We start from the raw sequence: 23,593 nt of genomic DNA on the forward strand, positions 1-23,593 counted from the left end.
ACGCTCCCTGCTGATGCTTTGCAAGTGACTGTGTTACTTGAAGGCAGTTCCTAATGATAAACTAGTCACTTTATCATTACAGAATCATTCACTGAGCATCGACTACGTAACCAGCATTGGGTTGGGTGCCAGAGATCCACAGCTGACAAAGACACCAGAACCTGCTCTCCAGGGAACCAGAGGCCATGGAGAGCCAGCAGGTGTCTGTCAGTACTTGGAGCCGTGAGAGCAGGGAGAGGGTGCTGGGCTGAGGAACCAGGGGTAATGTCCCTGGGGAGGCCCGGGAAGAGGCGAGTTTTGAGGCAAAGGTAAGTCCTGGGAAGGCGGGGGGTGAAGGAAACCCATGGAGCGAGGCAGGGCTCCCATGGAGAGGATGCGCCGGCCGAGTCCCCAGGCCTTCTGTGTGGAGCTGAACCCCAGAACCACTGAGGGAACGGGAACCCAGGCTGCAGGAGAGTCTTCACTTGGGCCCGAGTGTTACTGTGAAAAGTGCTGATGTCCCAGGAGCTCTACCAGGGAGCGTACTTCATTAATCTGACCATGTATCCATTTAAAATCCATTCTAGTGTCTACCATATTTAGGCCCTGGATTACCCTGGAATACGTTCAGGATGCCTGTGTTAGAGATTCTGATGATTTAAATACTGGTAAATTTTTTAACTAAATATTTTGTTAGACTTTTAAAAACTAAGAATGATAAGATTTTTGGTATGAAAGCATTCGGCCTTAGTGGTTAAACTTTGGTAAGAACTGGAAAGTCATTCAGGGATCCTGACTTAACAGTTGTGTGGATCATTTCCGGTATCAGTAAGGAAAAGCTAACACGAAGGAAACGACCTAAGCACACCCATTGAGAAATAAGGAGAAAGTGCCAGCAATGAGATGCTTTCCAGCTCTCATGTTTTACTGAGCAATAGAAAGTCAAACTGAAAAACAGGAAATGACATATTACGAAATAGACATATAAAATTTAATCCCTTTGGTTTAAAATACATCTTCAATGATACAATTAAAAATAACACACAAGACAAAATCAATTTCATAAAAAATATAAAATAGTTATATGACCCATATCCCATATCTTATCTTAGAAAACCAGCAATTTAGTTCCCATACGTCATTAGAATACTTTAACCTAAGACTTACTACCAGTCCATTTACACGAATGACCTAGTCTAGTTCCCTGAACCTAAAGATACCCGTGACTTTGTTATAAAATTCCATATTTTAGTATTTTTATATATTTAAATGTGTACAAAATGTTCCCCTGCCATAGTAACGTATTTTTATAAATTCATGAATGTTTTCTAGAATTGTTAACATACAAGATAATCAAAGCACGAAAGCTCTGATGTGTGAGAAAACAATCATTTCTCAAAACAGGAAGATGGGAGCCCCATTTCGAGCTGTATCGCGTGGTACACAATACTTGTAATCTGTGTGCTGTAATTACAGTGTTTCTTCACTCTAAGTGCATCTGACTGATACTAGCATAACAAAAGACATGATTGCAGTAGTGTTTTTCTTTTACTTCATTTGTTAAACAGTGCAGAAATCCAATTAACAACATTCTCAATAGCAAACAGAATCTCTGTCATTTGAGAAGGTTTTGCTATGCTACAGAATGACTGTGGAAAAACAGAGAAAAAGGTTTTTAGTGGGTTTCACTAAGCACAGTACTCTATCTGCTTGGTATACATCATCAAAAATAACTTAACCTTTGTCTAGGGCAAGTCTTTAAGGTAGCTTTTACTGCGTATCTTCACTATATGTACACAGACACCATATTTATATATTATATATTTATATAAAACATGTATGTACACATTTACAGACCTTCAAAAATATATTGCACTTATATACAATGCAGCTTTATCTTAACTGAATCCATACTGTAACCCATTAAAATTCTTCATGAGAAAGGCAGTTGATATGTCCAAGAAAGTCGCAAAGGAAGATTTCAGTAACATGCCCTGTTTAGTAAACATCTGGTGGAGAGTGAGAGGTTAAGGGAGAGAGGGCTCACCCCTGTACTCTTCAGGTGCGCTCCCACTAACCTGAGGCAGTGGAGTTGTACTGAATTCAGGCGAGGGCACGAAATCGTAAAGCCAAGCCTATGGCCTTTTCTGACTTCTGCTAGCGAGCAGGCCCACGACATTGTAGGCACAAGGCAGATATCCCAATATTTTGATAAATAACGTAGCAGATGTCCTAAAGCTTCCCAGAGACTCTGTTAACTCTTGGAATAAAGTTTTCACTTTAAATCCTGTATATATCAGGACGTTCAAATATAATGGTATATGGATTTCTCTTTCATCTGAAAAACGCCAATGCAATAGATTAAATGCTACCACCAAGCCAGATGCAGCCCCGCCTCCAACCTGCAAGGAACCCCTTCCCTTGACACAGAGCTGTGCTGGCGACGTGACTGACTGGGGTTACCTGCACTTGCCAAACCATAAGATCTAGAAACACCTGCACTGAACTCCTGGGGAGCTGTGGCCTGCGGGCCTTTAGATCTCAGTCAGGGTGAGCTTGTACGACCCCCCAGCTTCTTCAATCTGCAGCTGGAAGGTGTCCTCATTGGAGTAATGCTTCACAATGTTGTCGTCCATGTTCACCAGGATCCTGGATGGGGAGGGACAAGACAAGCCAACTTCACTCCCACTCGGTTCTGAAGTCAGACCTAGATTTAACTGTTAGCTCTCCCACTTACTAGTTGTGGCATGTGAGGCAAACTATTGAAATCTCCTTAAGCCTCAACTTCCTCATCTATAAAATGCGGATAATAGTAGTACCCATCTTACAGGATTGTTGAGAGAACTGAGTTAGGAGGAAATCAGGTGACATATTTCTATCACAGCATTTGGAAAATGAAATATACTAGCTTATTTATGATTACTATCTCCAGCATGTATTTAATAGTAGTCACTTGCTAAATGGTACTTGGCTCATACCTGTGATCACAGCACTTTGGGACACTGAGGCAGGAGAATCACTTGAGCCCAAGAGTTTGAGACCAGCCTGGATAATATAGCAAGATCCCATTTCTACAGAAAAATTTTAAAAACTAGCTGGACATGGTGGTATATGCCTATAGTCCCTGCTACTTGGGAAACTGAGGTAAAAGGACTGCCTGAGCCTAGGAGTTCAAGGGTACAGTGAGCTACGATTGCACCACTGGACTCCAGCCTGGGCGACAGAGTGAAACCATCTCTAAACGAATCAAGCAAAAGCACATCAATAACACTAACTTACACGATGTGAAGCCACAGCCCCCTGACAAATTACACACTCCAACAAGTTAGCCTCCAAGTTTAAATGAACTACTATTATCAAACAAAAAATAAAGAACAAAAAAACAAGAAAACAAACAAAAATAAATTAACTACTATTAAGTCCAACTCTTTCCACTAGAACCATCTAGAAATTCCCCATTAGAATTTGTTTTAAAACTAAGCCAAAAAATTCTTATGCTAGCCATTGCTTATCCACGCCAAACATCATAGACAGACAAAAAAGAACTAAAAATACTAATTTCTGGACAAAGCAGCAATATGATATAACTTGGAAATAGGATCCTGGGCAGGAGGGTAGAGCAGGGCATGCGCTGCAGAGGGAGCAGATACCAACCGTGGCTCCGACAAGCCTCTCGAGCTCTGAGCCTCAGCCGACTGTCTATAAACTACGAACAAGCCCTAAGACCAGCTGGGAAAGAAGACATGAAGACCCAGCACAGTACCGTGGGACGTGCCCAACCCAGTGTGTGGCTCCAACGGGCTCGACACACGAAGGTGCTGCCTGGCCATCAGTGGCGCTGGCCACACACCCTGGAATGTGGAGCCATGGCACTGATGCCAGGCATGTGGAGGGCAAAGAAGGTGACTTGGAAAAACAATACACAAAGATCTCCTCAAGGCAGATCAATTTTATCTAAGTAATTTCGTATATAATTTAGAAAAGCCACATTCTAGCACCCAGGTTTCTTTGGCTGCTTCTGGACTGGACACAAGGCACACATGTCACACTGGCACAGGGGGTGTGTCACTAGCGTGCACGGTGTGTTACGCTGGTGCTGGGGGTGTCAACAGCACTGGGGGGTGCGTCTCACTGGCACTGTGGGGGGCATCAGCACTTTCCTAGCTAAGCCCTTCAAAGACAGGACACAGTGGCTGCTTACCCCTTTTTACACTTCTTGAATATTTTCCCAATCTTGTCATGGGGAACATCGTATTTGTCTGAGATCTAAAAGAGGAAAGAAAAGTAATTACAAAACCCTGTATCAAGGCTTTAGAAACCAAACAACAAATATATACATATGTGCATAGTCACTCGACTTTGTTTTTCCAAAACGCAGACACAAAGACATGGAAAAGCCCCAGCTCGCGTGCTGGGGGCCTCCACTCCTCCTCAGCCCGGCTGCCCCTCACTGTAATGAGCTTCTCTGTGTAAACTCTGGCTGTCTTCCTTTCAGGGCATAGAGGCTATTTTTAATATTTTAAAACAGAGTGGGTGAATTGCTCCAAGGGCAAACAGCTGATTCACTCTAGATCAAACATTACACTTGTCATCCAGACCATCCTCAGGTTGGCATCACCAGCTTAACCTCAAGCCACAGAGCAAAGCTCAAGGTGGGGCTGAGAAACGGAGCCTCAGGTGGCGAACTTGTGGATCCCGCCAACCTCCCAAACACATGTGTTTCAGACCAGACCCTAGCTCCGAGTTCTCACCACACAAACCCTTTTTCTTTTCTGTACCAGTGGATAATACTTCGTGTTCTGATATGTAAGATCTGTCATGAGTTCCTTGTGAGCCATGAACAGTTATGCTGGCCCAGTAACTCTGCATCCTCTTCACTCTACTCTCCTCTCTCCCTGTAATCAGAGTAGGCACAATTCTTTTTTTTTTTTTTTTTTTTTGAGTCGGAGTCTTGTCATGCCAGACTGGAGTGCAGTGGCAGGATCTCAGCTCACTGCAACCTCCACCTCCCTGGTTCAAGCGATTCTCCTGCTTCAGCCTCCCGAGTAGCTGGGATTATAGCCACTGCACCTGGCCAGTTTGCATGATTCTTAAGACATGATGAAGGGTCATCAAAAGGCAAGAAAAGAGAAACCCAGGGGACATCCCAGGAGGCAGGAAGTGACAGTGGGAACGGCACTGCCTGTGCTGTGGGCAGGCAGGGATGCACTGAATGACACCCGTGGACTTGGGCCGCCTGGCTGAGAGACCGCACAGCAACTCCCCAAACCCACACCCCATCTCCCTGCTTTATCATCTTCATTGCACTTATCAGTACCTGAAAAATGACCTCAACTTCTTTGCTTATTTTGGTGTCTCTGTCTTCCTAACTAGAACATAAACTCCATTCAGCACTGTCACTGATGCTTATAACTCCAGTGCCCGCCACAGTGCCTGGCATGAAGCGAGCCCTTTATCAAGATGTGTTAAATGAATTCAACATACTACAGTCATCAGAGGGAGCTAGGGGAGATGCTTTTAGCCCAATTATGGACACACTTTGAGCTTAAAGATCTCTACAGTCTATAGGAGACAGGCTGGTAAATATCTGCACTCAGTGCTGCTAACATGCGTTTTTCCAGAGCACAGCCGGAACAGGAAATTAACATAGCAGCCTTCCATGTTTCCTCTCTTACTGATATCCCTACAGGGAGCATGGGGTCAGTTTATTCCAGCCTCATGCTGAGATCTTTGTAAGATGGACATATGGCCATCACTGGTGACACGTCTACTTTCTCTGCAATAGGCTGTGGTGAGGTATTGATACAAGTTCAGTAATTTCCTAGGATTGGGAGTTTCAAAGGTAGACTGAGGAGCCACTGTTTTTATTATGTATGAAGTTTTTGAGATTGTACCTGATTAAAAATCATTTTTGTTAGCGTCTAAGTGGCTTGCTAAATAGCAGTCTCCCTTTAACCACGTATAAAAAATTAAACGATTTCATAGGCCATCACAAATGCATTCACTTCAGTGGAACAGGTGTGACTGAGTGACTGTGTGAGTTAAGATCCCTGGGTGAGGATAAAATGTGGGACACATGATGACTCAAGAAAGGTGTCAAGGATTCCAGAAGGTCTGACGAAGGATTTGGATCATCTGATAAAGTGTTTCAGTGAAATCCTATGTATGTGTCCTTTCATTTTGTACAGGGGATTACAGAGTTGATCCTACTTACAGCTTCCATCAAGCCCTTCAAAGATGGGGTTTTGAGCATCAGGGCATCAAAGACTTCTTCTGACTCCTTTCGAACGTAGAGCAGCACTAATCAATCCCCAACCAGAAATGAGAGAAAAAAGGATACAGTTCACATGAGCAAAAGAGGAAAACAGACCAGGGTATCAGCTAAAATAAAAACCACATTCACATCAAGGATGGCAGGCATTAGCCAGTATCAATTCTGTTTTAAGGAACATGGCTTTCAGCTTCTCTGAACTTTGCTGTAAGTCCTAGCTCAAGCTAGATGTCAGTCTGATGGAAGAATTCCTAAGCAAGTGAAACTGGAAAAAATGTGCTTGAACCATTTATGCTTTTGATAGATTCCGAACTCATTTCTGATTTAAAACTCCCACTAAGACATGGAAACCAACACACCTCTCTTTGGTTCTTCTATCCGGGCCAGCTTGGTAGAAGGAGGGACAGCAAAGTCATCTTCTGTGCCGTACGGCCCCCTTTTCAAGACAGAGCTGCAGTGATCCAAAATATGCCGTTAGCAATTCAACTTAACCAGCTGCATCAACAAAAGATGTTTTAGAGCCTATCATGGAACTAGATTTAAAGTGACTTTCATTCTTTATCTGGTCCAGCTTCCTTATTTGTGGATGAAAAATCGGCTGAATGAAAATCCTGACTCCAGGGCTCATGGATATTTACAGGCAGACATGGGACCACACTCAGGTTCTCGGCGGGTATCTGCACTCTCATTAGATAAAGTTGCCTTCTCGAAGATGAGGCGCTTTGGTTTTTTTCTTTTTTTTTGAGACAGGGCCTCATTCTGTTGCTCAGGCTGGAGTGCAGTGGTGCAATCATGGATCATGACTCACTGCAGCCTCAACCACCCAGGCCCAAGCAATCCTTCCACCTCAGCCTCCCAAGTGGCGCACACCACCATGCCCAACTAATTGTTTTATTTTTGTAGAAATAGGTTCTCCCTTTGTTGCCCAGGATGTTCTCAAATTCCTGGGCTCAAGCGATCTTCCTACCTTGGCCTCCCAAAGTGCTGGAATTATAGGTGTGAGCCACCGTGCCTGGCTATTGGGGGCTTCTTTTCAGGAAACACTCTATGGTGGAGGTAGGATCTGAGATAACCTTGTACAGGCAGTGACAAAGGAGATGATGTTTCAAAACACTGAGGAAGTGTGAGCAGGAAAACGTAGGGCCAGCCTGGCTCAAACAGAATGGCCCACAAGAAGCCACATCTAGAAATTTTGGGAAGCCGGCTCTACCGTGAATGTCCTGATCGTTCAGTTCTAAGGAATTAAATTTTACATGGCAGGGAAGAGGGAATATTTGAAAGTTTTGTGAGACAGAGTGTGGTCCCCAAAGCGTGGTCAAGACTGGACGGGACCCCAGGACCTTCAAGCAGGAAAAACAGGGGAGGGAGAGGCTGGTGCGATCTGAGCACAGGGTTCCACAGGTTTAAAATACGGTGGTATCATGGAAGCCAGAAGGGGAGAACAGACCAAGGAGAGTCTGAGGAGAGAAAAGCTCAGATTGAGCGCCTGGCTACCAGGGGCACCTGGCATGGAGGGTCCAGCAGGCGCTGTCATGGCGAGCAAGAGAAGAGGTAAATAACTGAAAGTGAAGGGAGGGAGTGCTGGATTTGGAGCAGAATGGCCACTTTGGGAGCTGGGGCTGAGCCTCTGAGACTCTGCCATCTCAGTTCCTAGCACACAGCAGCCATCTAGTGAAGGTGCCTGCAGGACTCAAGCCTGAAACACTAAGAATCAAAGGGGCAGCGCAGGACTCGCCTTCAGAGAGAGGCACGGTGGGTAACGGCTGGGGCATGAATGTCCCCAGTATGATGGTTTAAGCCCTGGGAATGGATGGAACACGAGGGAAGAAGGATGCTGAGGAATGAACTTCCCATGGAAACCTTGGCTCTTTCCATCAGGATGCACCTTTCTGAGGGTGGGTAACAGAAAGAGGGAGGCTGAGGCGGGAGGATTGCCTGAGACCAGGATTTCTATAATAATAATAATAATAATAATAATAATAATAATAACAACAACAACAACAATAATAATTAGATGGGCGTGGTGGCATGTGCATGTAGTCCCGCCTACTCGAGAGGCTGAGGATCACTTGAGCCCAATCACTGCAGTGAGCTGTGATTGCACCCCTGCAATCCTACATGGGCCTCAGAGCAAGACCCTGTCTCTAAAAGTAAAATGAAATAAAAACAAAAAGAATCTTTGCCTTGTTGAAAAAGTCCCAGAGCCATCAAGAAGGTTCTGATGGCCCAAAGAGGGATAGTGTCAGCCCCCTCCACTAGGCAGAGTGTCTGAGTAGGGGGCTGCCCGGCACAGGAAGGCAGAGCCCAATTCTGGGACAACCTGCGCATCAAAGTAAATGACTAATGAATCACAACTTATTGAATAAAACAGGAAACTATTGAGTTCATACTGATAACCATAAATGAACGAGTAAACTGAAAGTTGGATGGGGAATGAGATATTTACAAAGCTACAATGCACCTCCCCAGGCAACACTTATTATAAAAGGAGCCACTCTGCAGTGGAGAAGCTGGCAGATACCACCTTAATCAAGTGACCAAAGAACACCATTAGTAACAGATAAACTGACATCAAGCGCCATCTGCTAGGACGCACGGAGAACCCAGCCTCGCCTCTGTGACATCCCTGCCAGGCCTGGAATCTAACCATGAGAAAGCAGCAGACACAGGCAAACTGAGAAGAGTCTACAAAACAGCTGGTTGTAATCTTCAAAAATATTTGGTCAGCAAAGTTAAGGAGTGTTTAGTTTTAGACTGTAGAAGATTAACAAACATGACAACTAACTACAACATGTGATCCTGAACTGGATCCTTTTTTTGCTGTAAAGGACATTACTGGTGCGAATGTAGCAATGTGAACACTCTGGTCTTGACTGTGACAAAGGAGGATGTCCTTGTTGCTAGGATATTAGGATATATACCTCACGGTATTCAGGAGTGATGGGCCATCAGGTTGGCAACTTCCCCTCAATGGCTCAGGGAAAAATGAGTTCTTTGTACTCTACACTGCATGTCTCTGGAAACACATGGGAGTCCCTGAGCAAGAACTGCCCAGTGGAACCCAGTTAACCCCCAGATCCAGGAGCAAATCATTGTTCCAGTTTTTCTACAAGTTTGATACTTTTTCCATTATTAAAACAAAACAAAACAAAACATAAATCTTACCCTTCACCCTCCAATTCTTCGGAGGCAATGGGAAGGACCTAAGACCAAAGAAATAGATTGCTTTTCAAATGTATGCTCAAAATGTTTGACCATAAATGAATTATTCCTAAAATGGAAATAATTTTGAATTTGATCAATCTAATATAAAATCCTTAAGCCTTATTTTTCAATAACCAGATTCTCACAGAAGTCTTGAACTCCTCTAACTCAGTGGTTGCGCCAAATCTGGTCTAAAGCCAGTTTATGTAAATAGAGTCTTTACTGAAACAAAGCCATGCTCATTTATTCACATGCTGCTTATGGCCACGTGTACACTAGTGCCATAAGTACGCTAGTGCCATAAGTACACTAGTGCCATAAGTACACTAGTGCCATAAGGCAGAGCTGAGCAGCACAGTGGAGACGGCGGGGTCCCAAAAGCCGAAACCCTTTACTGCCTAGCCCTTCACAGAAACGGTATGCTAACCCCTGCTCACCTCCAGCTTCCCATTAGAAACTAAACGTACTGGCCACGGCTCCAAGAACTCTGACAAATCTTGAGTCCTTATAAATCTGTCCACAAAGTGCATGAAAGACTGTCTTTTTGATATTTATTTGCACTCAGCATAAAACCATGCTTCATTCTACTGAAGCTCCTATCTCTTGTAAGCCTTTGCCACAAAACAGGGAGTGACTATTTTTTAAAATTTAGCTTTAGTTGCCAAGACATGGCCATTGGTAACTACATGTGGCAAGGACGGCTCAGTAACTGGAACCGTAAGAAAAGCCTTCGGATGTTCTTATGTTATGAGAGCTCCTTAACCCAGGTATTCCCCCAAGTTAAATCCAAACAGATCACAGGCTCAAACTCCAAATTATGTGACTCTTCTAGAATCTTTTACATGAGTTAGGATATGTAGGTATGAAGAATGAACGAATGAATGAATACAAACAGAATAAAGCTGACAGGCTGCACTGCACCTTCCAATCAACGATGCTTACCATTTTTATTGCACCGGCATCATGTCACCCCAGCAGAATATTCCAAAGAGCTGACTAACTGGTCAACCTCACTCAATTTTGGCTTCTATTTCCCATGAATAATGCCAAAGAATTTCCTTTTGCCATGCCTTCCTTCCTGGTAGCCTCCCCTGGGATCCTGGTTACCTACATGAGTGCCCCGCTGCAAGTTGGCAAAGTGCACGTCAGGAATGAAGAGGACAGGCTGAGTATCGAGATCAATGAAGGGTTTGAAAACCGTGATATCCAGTCGCTTGTGAGAGGGAAGCAGTGGTACTTTAACATCAGAAACTGAAAAAAAAAAAATTAACAAAGAGGAAGCCAAGGTCAAAGGATTACATAGAGACTGGATGAGGCCACAGAGCCCTCGCCTCTGTGTAAGACACTCCAAGTGTAGCACTCTGTAAGATACAACAGGGCACGCTGCCTAAGAATCCCAGTTTATGTAAAGGAATTTGCTGTATTTCCACTAAAATCAACTGAATGTTTTATCAAATCAAAAGGGAAAAGGTATCTTCAAACACACACAGACACATATCCACAGAAGATTTGTAACAGAGGCAAAGCGTATTTAGTTTTCATTGGAAAGGCTAAAATTTATAATTATATAAATTTGGGAGAAATTTCACCTCAGCTGTCCTCATTAAATAATTTACATTCCAACACTCACGTACCCATTGACTTCAGAACATATCAAGAAACTCGACAATGAGGTGACGTATAAGCATGCCCATCCAATTTTTAATTTAGTAAGTTATAGACTCCATCTTCCCCAATAATCTGGCCCTGCAGTACTTAGTAATGAGGTCTCCTAGTTCGTCAGCTGCTCTCTGAAGTGTCACTGGGAGTTTGCACACTGATACCAGTGGGAGAATCCTGACTAAGGTGTTGCAGGGCAAATGTCTGCTGAGCCAGACAGACCATTCAAAAGAGCGTGCCAGAAGCCCACGTACTACGGATGGAACCCAACAGGCACAGAGCAGCACTTTCTTCATTGTAGATACAAGATTTTGTGAATACGAATACTGGTCACAATTAAAAAAAAAAGAAAACAAGAAAACAAAGCTTTCCTGGTGAAATGTCCAAACAGAAGCCCTACAGATTCTGCAAATATTAAAATACTATACTTAAGATACAAAATATGATCCTACTTGGAGTTAAGGCATCTTGAATTCTCAAGACCATTATTTTAACTTTAAAAAATCTAGACAAGTCCCAATTTTAACAGTGATTCATGCAGAACGTGTTGTCATTTTTCAAGACTGGAAGCAGGAGTCTGAACTAGAACTGAGCCAAAAACGCTGAGGTTGGGAAAACCCGGGGATCTACCCTGTGGTCCCCAGGAAAACTCCCTGCTGAGCGGCATCTGCTGCTGATCTGAGGAAGAGGCAGTGCCACACTGCAGAACAGGAAGAACACCCACTGTCTTCTGTGTGCAAACTCCAGCCACCATTCTGAACGGAAAAGGTCTGAAGCTTGCCAGGAACATTTCTACTTACAGGCATTCAACTGGGAGCTGGGGTCAGGACACTTGCCTTTTCTTTTGCTTTGCTTTCGTTCTTCATCCCTGATTTTCCGCTCAGCTCCCTATAGGTCAAGAGAAGACAAGATATGATTCTGTTTTCTGATCTTCTTTAAAATATTTAACTCTTATCCTGACCAAGGGAGTTTAGAAAAAGCCCTTCTCCCTTCTCTGGACAGGAACTCCATTACTTACTATATTCATGAAGCTTATCATAGTAGTTTCTTCTAAAAAGATCAGTCTTAAAAATTATTTTTAATTCCATGAAATCACAGGGAACATTTATTTGAAAAACAAATAAAGCAAAATTCCGGCCGGGAGCAGTTGCTCCAGCACTTTGGGAGGCTGAGGTGGGTGGATCACTTGAGGTCAGGAGTTTGAGAACAGCCTGGCCAACATGGTGAAACCCCACCTCTACTAAAAATACAAAAATTAGCCAAGCATGGTAGCGGGCACCTGTAGTCCCAGCTACTTGGGAGGCTGAGGCAGGAGAAAAGCTTGAATCCCTGAGAGGTGGAGGTTGCAGTGAGCTGAGATCACACCACTGCACTCCAGCCTGGGTGACAAAGCGAAACTCTGTCTCAAAAAAAAAAAAAGCAAAATTCCTCCTTATAATGGATGTGGTCATGTTAAATGAAAGCTGAGAAAATCTGAGTATATCACACGCCTGCAAAGACACAAGGGTATTTTCCCTTTGTCCAGTAGGAAAAGGAAATGAAAGAAAAAAACTAGGTTGGCCCTACTCTTGAGTATACTCTCCTATATGGCCAAGGTTATCACTGAAAGCTGTGATTCAGTCCAAGGGCCTGGCATCAACCATGTGGCAGATCTGACCAAGCAGAATTCACAAAGTGAAGATGGAACTAGACATCTGCATAATCACTTAAAAGAGAAACAGTGGGCCGGGCGCGGGGGCTCACACTTGTAATCCCAGCTCTTTGGGAGGCCGAGGTGGGTAGATCACTTGAGGCCAGGAGTTCAAGACCAGCCTGGCTGACATGGTGAAACCCTGTCTCCACTAAAAATACAAAAAAATCAGCTGGGCGTGGTGGTGCGTGCCTGTAATCCCAGCTACTCAGGAGGCTGAGGCAGGAGAATCACTTGAACCCGGGAGGCGGAGATTGCAGTGAGCTGGGATCGCACCACTGTACTCCAGTCTGGGTGACAGAGTGAGATTCCCTCAAAGAAAAAAGAGAAAAAGTGTACTCAGAGTCCCAGAAAAAGGACACTCATGTACTCTGTATACCAACTGCACAAAGACTGATAGTACCACGCAACTGAACCCACAACAATTTTCAAAAGAACCATATTAGTAATAAACACTACCTAAAGGCAAGCAATTAAGTATATTTAAAAACATTACATTTAATCATTTTGCTTGACTTACTGGAATTTCTGGATGGTACAGATTTCTTTACATAGCTATCCAGTTAAGGATGAACTGGTAGCTTATTTTTCTGTTAAATAAATTTGCGGATAGCAAAGAGAGGCAATAAAAATCCCACTGATCTTAGCATTATTATACAATAAAACACTTTAAAAACAGAATATAAAACCACCTTCTGCCTTTTCTAGAAGGTGGTAGCATATTAACATAGTAAATATACAACCTGCTTATAAAAATTGCTATGTAGGCTGGGCGCGGTGGCTCAAGCCTGTAATCTCAGCACTTTGGGAGGCCGAGACGGGCGGATCACGAGGTCAGGAGATCGAGACCATCCTGGCGAACACGGTGAAACCCCGTCTCTACTAAAAAAATACAAAAATCTAGCTGGGCGAGGTGGCGGGCGCCTGTAGTCCCAGCTACTCGGGAGGCTGAGGCAGGAGAATGGCGTAAACCCGGGAGGCGGAGCTTGCAGTGAGCTGAGATCCGGCCACTGCACTCCAGCCCGGGCGACAGAGCGAGACTCCGTCTCAAAAAAAAAAAAAAAAAAAAAAAAAATTGCTATGTAACATTGACATAACAGTCCTTCCTTGACACAGAAAAACAGGTAAATACCCCAATCTCCTAGCCATTATTGTATGAAGTTGGTCTGGGTCTCCCTGCCCGTTCTAACAGTCTAACCATAACTTCATTCTGATGATAAACACCACCCTCCTCCAAAAGGTGGAGGGTGCAGTCCCATATGACAAAACAGGACTGTCCCTCTTTATTTACCTGTGTATCTATAAAGAATAAGGCATTTCTGCTTCTACATAACATGGAGTAACGCAGATCGAATTTACCCTCCACCCTGAAACAACAACAAAAACCAGACAAAACGCATAAAACAAGAATGCAAGGCCCTGCCCAGTAGGCAACTAAAGAACAGGGAGAACAGGAACGCGTGGCAAGTCCTAAAACCATGCTGGCTGCTGCCTTCAGAGTTCCCAGGCTGTGGCATGGGACGGGGAGCCCATGTATTCTCAGTCCAGGTGCCCAGGGTTGAGGAGACAGAGCTGGAAGTCCACAGAGATCAAGGCAGCAGGACAAAGTACCAAAGAGGAAAAAGCTCCGAGATCTTCAGGGTGGCCAGCACCAACAGGTACAGAGGTACCAGGAAGTTGACCAAGGCTGGGGGTCAGGGTTGGGAATTGACATCTGAAAAGATTAGAGAAACAGTTCCCGAAACTCACACAGAGCCAGAAACAGTACCCGTTCCCACCATATGGGGTGGACTGGAAATCCTTGTAATGAGGATTATTACAAGGAAACAATATGACTGGAAAAACTTGTAATGAGCAGGACACTTGGTAGAATATTCAGGAAAATCCTGCTCAGGAGCGCAGAATGATTAGCCTTACATTGAGCACAGCTCCGGATCCGCCTATCAAATCATAGACATAAGATCTGAAAGATCAAATGGTTTCCAAGCAACTTAACCAGATTTCAGGACAAAATTCAAGGAGATTCACAATAATACAAAAATGTCAAGCACCCAGGAAGGTGAAAATCACCAAAATGCCACACAGAGTAAACACCATCCAAACAACCCGATAAAGGCCTCAGACTCATTCACTGTGCTCAGCCACTGTGCTTTGTATACCTGATGCAAAAGCCAGGGTGAAAGACCAGGACTCTGACAGCAAACATACTTCCAGTTACCTAGCTCCTTCTAAAAATCTCAATAAAAGACAAGCTCCCTTAATAGGATGAAAAGAACTGCCCCCTTCCCCTGCTGAAAATAGGTCCAACATTTTTGAGTAGGAAAAAGTCAAGATCTTGCTGTCTTAGTTCAATGGACCGTCCACTCATCTGCAGTTGCTCCCCAGTTCTGAGCCAGCACAAACTTTCTCCTCAAGACTCGACACACCTTCCAGACTCTCCCTGCATCGAATCCAGCCCAGCCCCTGACTCTGCACTGGGCAAAAGCAAGCCTCTCTTCTCCGGATAAAAAGGAGCCACACCAGGGAAAACAGGTCATGCAGAGATCCCTCTGGGCCTTGCACTGTGAAGGCATAGCCCTTTGTGATTCATCCAATCAGACACAGCTGAAGAAGAGCTTCTGTGCAGGGCTGACTGCCTACACTTCCAGCAGCTGGGCTCAGAGGGGCCTGTGTGCACCTCCTTTACTTACCAGACATGCCCAACGAAATGTACCTATCAATCCTTCTAATCTTTCAGTTAAAAAGTAATTTTAAAAATCTCTATATAATGTGTCTTTGCAAGGCCAAAACAATAATTAAGCTATTTTAGGCCAGGCACGGTGGCTCACACCTGTAATCCCAATACTCTGGGAAGCCAAGGTGGATGGATCACATGAGGCCAGGAGTTCAAGACCAGCCTGGCCAACCTGGTGAAACCCCGTCTCCATTAAAAATACAAAAATTAGCTAGGTGTGGTGGGTGCACATCTGTAATCCCAGCTACTGGAGAGACTGAGGCACAAGAATCATTTGAACCCGGGAGGCAGAGGCTGCAGTGAGCCGAGAATGCGCCACTGCGCTCCAGCATGGGCAACAGAGCCAGACTCTGTCTCAAAAAAAAAAAAAAAAAAAAAGGCTGTTTTACACTTTCGGAAGCCAAGGTGGGAGGATCACTTAAGGCCAGGAGTTCAAGACCAGCCTGGGCAACATGGTGGGAACCCTTCTCCACAAAAAAATGAAAAAATTAGCTGGGTGTGCTGGGACACGCCTGTAGTCCCAACCACTTAGGAGACTTGAGTTCGGGGGATCACTTGAGCCCAGGAGGTTGAGGCTACAGTAAGCAGTAATTACACCACTGAATTCCAGCCCGGATGACAGAGTGAGACCTCATCTCTGATAAAGGCTGGGTGCGGTGGCTCACACCTGTAATCCTAGCACTCTGGGAGGCCGAGGTGGGCAGATTACTTGAGCTCAGGAGTTGGAGACCAGCCTGGGCAACATGGCAGAAACCCATCTCTACTAAAAATACAAAAAACTAGCCGGGCATGGTGGTGTGCACCTGTAATCCCAACTACTGAGGAGGCTGAGGCAGGAGAATTGCTTGAACCCAGGACGCAGAGGTTGCAGTGAGCTGAGACTGCGCCACTGCACTCCAGCCTGGGCGACAGAGCGAGACTCTGTCTCAAAAATAAAATAAATAAATAAATAAATAAAATAATTTTTAAAGTTATTCTATATTAGCAGCTATATTCTCATTTTGACATTAAATATTAAATTAAAGAGACCCTGGTTTTTTTCCATGAGTGTGTCTCAAACACTTGTTCCAAGCATCCCTGCCGACCTTACCTTGTCACAGAAGACCTTGATCTGGCAGTAGGCCCGGTGCACAGGCTTGTTGCTGCGGTTGTTGTAACTATAGGTATCAATTTGAATGTTAAGAGGCAATCCCTTCACTCCCTTCTGGGAAGAGAAGTCTGTGCTTAAGCAGTTCACAGAGATGAAAACCTGCAAAGGGAAGAGAAGGTTCCATAAGCAACAGGCACCAAGTCAAACCTAGCACAGCTCATGAAAATATTAACATCACTGAAATTACTCAAGTCTATTTTAAATGAGAATTTCAGTTTCTCATTTTTTAAAAAAGGGTTTTTAAAAAGAGGTGATCAGGGGTTTATTTTAAAACTGCTTTTGGTCATAGAAATAGCAGACCTTAAAGGGGAGGAAGGCCGGGCGCGGTGGCTCAAGCCTGTAATCCCAGCACTTTGGGAGGCCGAGATGGGCGGATCACGAGGTCAGGAGATCGAGACCATCCTGGCCAATATGGTGAAACCCCGTCTCTACTAAAAAATACAAAAAACTAGCCGGGCGAGGTGGCGGGCGCCTGTAGTCCCAGCTACTTGGGAGGCTGAGGCAGGAGAATGGCGTAAACCTGGGGGGCAGAGCTTGCAGTGAGCTGAGATCTGGCCACTGCACTCCGGCCTGGGCAACAGAGCGAGACTCCGTCTCAAAAAAAAAAAAAAAAAAAAAGGGAGGAAGAGTCGGCAGCTCTGAACCTCTGCTCATGTTCCCTTCCAGAATTCCTATTTAATATCAGCTAGGACAGGGGAAGAGGCTGATTAGCTTTCCCGATGCCATTTTCCAAAGTTACCAATAGCATAGCTCCCTCTGCAGCTGTTCTGTAACTTAGTAAAAACTTCCTGGGAATCCACCTATGTTTATGTTGACACCACCTCTTAGGATAACCTGTAGTACTCTATGTCCCCATATTTTAGAACTTACGAAATCGGTGTTCCTCTAATCCACAATTTTTATAAGATTCTAATAAAGTTCTCTCTCAATCTCTGCCCATCCAGACTAAACAGTCCTCATTTCTTTCCAGTTTGTTCTTATTAATCTTTTGGTTATCAAATCACATTGGGCCCAGTCTTCAAGGAGTAATTTATAATTTACAATTATTTCCACACTCCTTTCTAGGTACGGAAATATCAGTGCAAGGGTCTTTTATTTAAACATAACTGGATTCTTTACATGCTCAGATTAAACCTAAAACAAAAGTGGTGAAGTTTGTTAATAGGCTGAGACAACTTAACGATCACTAAACACTCAGGAATGTGGTTCCTTGTTCAAGACGTTCCACACAGATGCGGTCAAAACTTCCTAGAATAACCCGGGAAGATGTTATGCTGGTGGGTCTATTTCCATGAGAGAAAAGAAGATTCCAATTCCTTAAGCAACAGTTCTACTATTCAATCATGAAATTACTTCAGAGAAACTGTCTAAATGAGACTTTGAGCTTCTCAACCCACAGTTTCAAAAGTCTGCTTTCCTATCAGTGCCCAAGCCACCACTTCCCACAGGAGCAATTTTTTTTTTTTTTTTTTTTAAAGACAGTCTGGCTCTGTCGCTCGGGCTGGAGTGTGGTGGTGTGATCTCAGCTCATTGCAATCTCTGCCTTCTGGGCTCAAGCCATGCTCCCACCTCAGCCTCCCAAGTAGCTGGGATCATAGGTGTGTGCCACCACGCCCAGGTAATTTTTGTATTTTTTTTGTAGAGACAGGGTTCCATTATGTTGCCCAGGCTGATCTTGAACTCCTGAGCTCAAGCAATCCTACCATCTTGGCTTCCCAAAGTGCTGGGATTACAGGTAGGAGCTACCACACCCAGCCCACAAGAACAATATTTAAAGATGACTTCCAAGTGCAGTAGGTTAGTACCAGGTACACTCACTCCAGCTGCCAGCGTGTGCCTGAGTGATGCATTAAGCCGGCGAGAGCCCATCCAGGGGATCACCATCGAAATGGAAGGCAGAAGATGTCATACCCTTCTCTCCTCTCCTGGGCTCCAAATCAGTTATCTCCCAGCACACTTTCTCAAAAGTTAAACTGAGTCACATTATGAACATGACACTGGAAGCTGCTACTTAAGAGGAACCCAGTGCACAGCAAATAAATGTGCTATTTCCCAGCCATTTTTATCATTCTGGATTTTTAAAATGTTTTTGAGCTCCCTTTCAACTAGTTTTAGAATTTATTTCTGATGCATGTGTACCACATAGTGGACATTATTGGAATTACAGTTTTTAAAACTAAGACTGGCCCATTTCAGACCCAAGACCTGACAGGGGAAGATTCCTTCTAGCCCCTGGGTCAACAACCAAGAATGGGTCCACCATGAGCAGCACTGGGTGTCACTGGCTGAACCAGGGCAGATGGGGAGAAATTTAAGTTATAATGGGGGTGAGGGACAGCTATAATAACTTTTTTTTTTGAGATGGAGTTTTGCTCTTGTTGCCCAGGCTGGAGTGCAATGGTGCAATCTTGGCTCACCGCAATCCTGCAACCTCTGCCTCCTGGGTTCAAGTCCTTCTCCTGCCTCAGCCTCTGAGTAGCTGGGATTACAGGCACCCACCACTACGCCTGGCTAATTTTTGTATTTTCAGTAGAGGGGGTGGTTTCACCATTTTGGCCAGGCCGGTCTTGAACTCCTGACTTCAAGTGATCGGCCCGCCTTGGCCTCCCAAAGTGCTGCAATTACAGGTGTGAGTCACCACGCCCAGCCCAGCTATAAGAACTTTAAGATGAAAGAGAAGGAAGGGAGGGAGAAGAGGAAAGTCAGGACCATGGTGACAAAGATGGCTCTCTAGAAGCCATGCAAAATGCGAAAGCTGAGGTTGGGATTTTACCCTCACTCTAGGCTACACACTGTTTCTCAGCAGGAAAAGACCAACACATCCTAAAAAGATGACAGACTTGTCCAAGTTAACAGATTTAAAAGTCATCTCTGATCTTGTCCCTTCACAAGCCCTCCACCCCAGCTGGTCTCCTCACCATCCCTGAACATAATCTGCACATCCATTCCCGCCTCACCTCAGTCCTCGTCCGCTTCCCGCTCCAGGCTTCCTGCTCACGACTTCCCAGGCAGGCCCGCCTCCACAGCTCCCCATGTCTGTCTCCACATGTAAGGCCGGCCAAAGTCCCACCCCACACACAGTCACAAGCATGCAGATGGCAGCACAGGCTGGCCACACAGCAGAGGGACCACACACTGCGCACCTGGCGTCAGGACCTGTGCTGGGCATGTCAAGCACCGTTCTCATCGAATCACCACACAGGGAAAGGGACCATCGTCCTTCTTGCACAGATGAAGCCCACAACAGTGTTTAAAGTTGTCCCAAGGTAGAAAGCGATGCACTGGGGTTCATTGGAAGGCTTTCCCCTTTACACCCCACTACGACTCCCAAACTAACATCTTCCCCAAATAGCTGGCTCTGATCTCCTACCTGGGATGGTTTGCCTTTTGATATGTGCATGGTTTATCTCCCTGACTAGACTGTAAATATTTAGCAGGCCGGGTCCGTAATTCTACGCTTTGTCCCTGCTAACACCGAGCACAGTACCTTATCCTGCCTGCTATAATTTTTCTTTCCACTTAAACTTATTTCCAGTAAATAAGTACACTGCTTTAACTTAAAGAATACCTAGATCTAGATATATAGGTAAAAGTGGCACATACATTACAGAAAATATATGCTTTGACCTTACATATTTTATTTATTTATTTTTGAGATTCAGTTTCGCTCTTTTTGCCCAGGCTGGAGTGCAGTGGAGCTATCTCGGCTCACCGCAACCTCTGCCTCCCGGGTTCGAGCGATTCTCCTGCCCCAGCCTCCCGAGTAGCTGGGATTACAGGCTTGCAGCACCACACCTGGCTAATTTTGTATTTTTAGTAGAGATGGGGTTTCACTATATTGGCCAGGCTGGTCTCAAACTCCTGACCTCATGATCCGCCCGCCTCGGCCTCCCAAAGTGCTGAGATTAAGGTGTGAGTAACTGCTCCTGGCCACGTTTTTTTTTTTAAAACACTTCAAGTACAATCTCTAAATCCACAAATCAGAGGTATGTAGAGTCTGTGGAATGCATTCAGGTTTTTAAAAAAGTCCATGCAAACAACTAAGCAAAGTAACCAAACCACCATATATTTTTCAATGTACAACCAAATGGAAAATCTGAATTTTTTCTGTCATTATAGGCCATGTGGCTCAATTCCTAGTTCAAAAACAGCTAGCTGCCTGGGAAAGTTCAACTTTACCCTCACGATTCCAGGAAGTCTTTGACCCAAAGTGATATTCCCTTTACAAGAGGATTTCACAGTAATCCAACCCAAAACCTAACCTCCCCTTGCTTCCCAGTTTCAAGTTTCTATTCAAAAAAGAAATGAGCAGGGGCCAAATCCCAGGATCAGGGCAAACATGGAGCTTCGGTACAGCTTTGCCCATGCTGGTGTGCATCTGTGATGATCTGTGGTCTCTTACTGATATACATTTCTCTCTTATTTTAAAAAATCAGTTATTTCCAAACTTGGCAGTTTTCTAAATGTATTAAAGAAAGTTTACAATGGTCCTAATTCAGCATTAAAAAAAATGCTACCTTGCCTAGATAAATACACAAACATCCCAGGAGAAAGTGACAAAGCTGTGAAATGTAAGCACTGCAGGCCAGGAACATGAGAGACAGGAACAGTGGGCTGAAGATGCCAGAGAGAAGATGGGGCTGGTGCTTGCGATGCCCCTGCTCTTAAGAAAGGATCCAAGGTAAGAACACAGACGATCAAGGGGACATGGTGGTGCAGAGGGGACATGTGTGCTGGGTTTAACCCTCAACCAAAGTCTACAAGGGGAGCCACATTCCTAACAGAAGCAGCTTAGGTCTAAACATCAAAGCACCTGAGCTGGCCCCTAACTAGCGCTGCAACCCAGTGCAAGTGTCCTTACCTGTCAAAGGGCAGGGTGAGTTCGTGGATCTCTAGATGACTACCTCTGGACTTCCATGATTATATACTTACATTGACAAAGGATGAATCCTATATCCATACTGTTTTTACTGGTGACAATAGTTTTGTGTAATACATTTATCTATCAACTTTTTATAAGTCATATTAGTTTAAAAATACCACGTAAGTTGCCAGTTAAAGTCATCACAATAACTACTTATGTAAAACTTAAGAATCTCATACAGCAAGGGCTCTCAAAGTGTGATGCCAAGAGCATCAGCATGAGGGAACTTGTTGAAAATGAAGATCCTGGTGCCCACCCCAGACTCACTGAATCCAAGAACTCAGGGAGAGTGGAAGGGGAGGTAAACAAGCTCTCCAGCTAATTCTGTGCACACTCAAGTTTCAGAATCCTGTCTGTACAACAGTGCCTCACAACCCTGACTGAATTAGTTGTGCCTGGCCGGACTTAAAAACATACGGATGTCGGATGTCCTGGCCACACCCCAGAGATTCTGATTTCATTGTCCTGGGGTGGGTTCGAGACGCTGGGACTGTTTTTTTTTTTGGTGCTCCACACCAAATTCGAGTAATCTGAGTGATTGGCCAAGATAGAAACCACTGCAGTAAAGTGATTAGTCTTCCAGCTGCTTACACACTAGGATCCACAAAAGGTCTCCCTTGGCTCTAAAACTCTGAGATTATTAAAGCAAGTTCCAATACATGGCTTCCTTTCCTTAAAGAGTTAAGATATTTTTATATGTATTTATATGTATGCCAGCAGGTTTTTAACATTAAACAAAATTTTTACAGAGGCACAGCCCTATCAAATAAGAATATTCATGTAATCAACAGAAAGATCTAGATTAAAGCCATTTTGTTCAACCCTGCTATTCAATAAGATCATGCAAATCCTCAAAAGTTCTTAAGATATTAACCAGGAAAAAAAAATTCAATTACACACGTATTAAACTCTCCCACTTATTTTTATTACTCATGTTATGTTTGATTTCATAGGGATTGGCATTTGTGGATGAACTTGTGTGTTCAGCTGAAGGCTGAGATTGTAACTCTGAACCACAGGACAAAGCATGATGTGTTGCCTTCCTCACTAAACGGCAACCTCCTTGAGATGACCTGTCTTAATAATCATCTCTATGTCTCATGTCTGGATCATAACATATGCTTAACGTATGCTTTTAATAAAAGAAGGAAAATACATACTGGGTAGTGAATAAGTATGCCTAAGAATAAGTACAAAGTAGATATATAAAATATTTTTTCATCCCCTTATCTAAACCAGAAGCAACTATTTTTCTGTAAAGGGCCCGATAGTATTTTCACATCCGTGGGCCACATGCAACTACTCAACTCTGCAGTAATAGTGTAAAAGCAGCACGGATATGAGTGTGGTGGTGTTTTGATAAAACTTGATTTATATAAACAGGCAGCTAGCTGGCCCAGCGTCAGGGGTGTCATCTGCTGACCACTTATCTAAACCATCCTCTAAGTTGCTTGGACATTCATTTATCCTTACATCATCACGATGGAGTAAACAGGGAGGAGGTGTATTTCCCTGTTTGTAATTATTTCCACTTTCCGCATAAGTGACTTCCGGGCAAGACATCCAGTGTGTGCTGCCCATGCAGTGTGTGCTGCCCACGCACGGCTCCCCTGTGGAAACAGACTGTCCCTATCAGCACAGCCCACGCTCACGGAGGGGACCCGGCAAGTTCTGAGGCAGAAGTGCAGCTTCTGGGGAGCGCTGTGGTCAGGAGGGCGGCCTTCTTTAGTCTGCAACTAAACAGTTTTGTTTAATGTTAAAAACCTGCTGGCATACATATAAGGCGAGTGTAGAAACACAAGCCAGAGCTCTCCCTTGGGTCCAGTGGGAGCAACAAGATGGGCACACTTTGTTCCTCAGTTTTAACACTTCGCATGGATTCTACCTATTGCGGAGCCCCGAGTGAGCAAGACCACAGGGCTATTCACCCAAATCCAGGTAAAACCAGGCTCGGACCATTCCTATCCTGCAGACAAACAGTA

General features: G+C 44.4%; 1 protein-coding gene across 5 annotated transcripts in view; it reads right to left on the minus strand.

Moving 5' to 3' along the window:
• Positions 1–886: 886 nt before the first annotated feature.
• The window catches only part of GRHL1 (grainyhead like transcription factor 1), a 54,260-nt gene continuing 31,553 nt past the window's right edge, over positions 887–23,593 (minus strand). For 3 of the 5 annotated variants that reach the window (XM_033176579.1, XM_033176575.1, XM_033176577.1), the window contains exons 9-16: positions 16,628–16,786; positions 11,914–12,001; positions 10,566–10,705; positions 9,416–9,453; positions 6,610–6,701; positions 6,194–6,279; positions 4,181–4,245; positions 887–2,628 (exon numbers count right to left, since the gene is read on the minus strand). In XM_033176579.1, coding sequence (XP_033032470.1) covers positions 2,514–2,628; positions 4,181–4,245; positions 6,194–6,279; positions 6,610–6,701; positions 9,416–9,453; positions 10,566–10,705; positions 11,914–12,001; positions 16,628–16,786 — 783 coding nt within the window. In that variant the 3' untranslated portion in view covers positions 887–2,513. The remainder of the gene's footprint in view (positions 2,629–4,180; positions 4,246–6,193; positions 6,280–6,609; positions 6,702–9,415; positions 9,454–10,565; positions 10,706–11,913; positions 12,002–16,627; positions 16,787–23,593) is intronic. The other 2 variants (XM_033176576.1, XM_033176578.1) reach the window with 1 other exon arrangement.

This window comes from Trachypithecus francoisi, unplaced genomic scaffold, assembly GCF_009764315.1.
Source record: "Trachypithecus francoisi isolate TF-2019V2 unplaced genomic scaffold, Tfra_2.0 Lachesis_group17, whole genome shotgun sequence".
In the NCBI taxonomy this organism is placed as follows: domain Eukaryota; kingdom Metazoa; phylum Chordata; class Mammalia; order Primates; family Cercopithecidae; genus Trachypithecus; species Trachypithecus francoisi.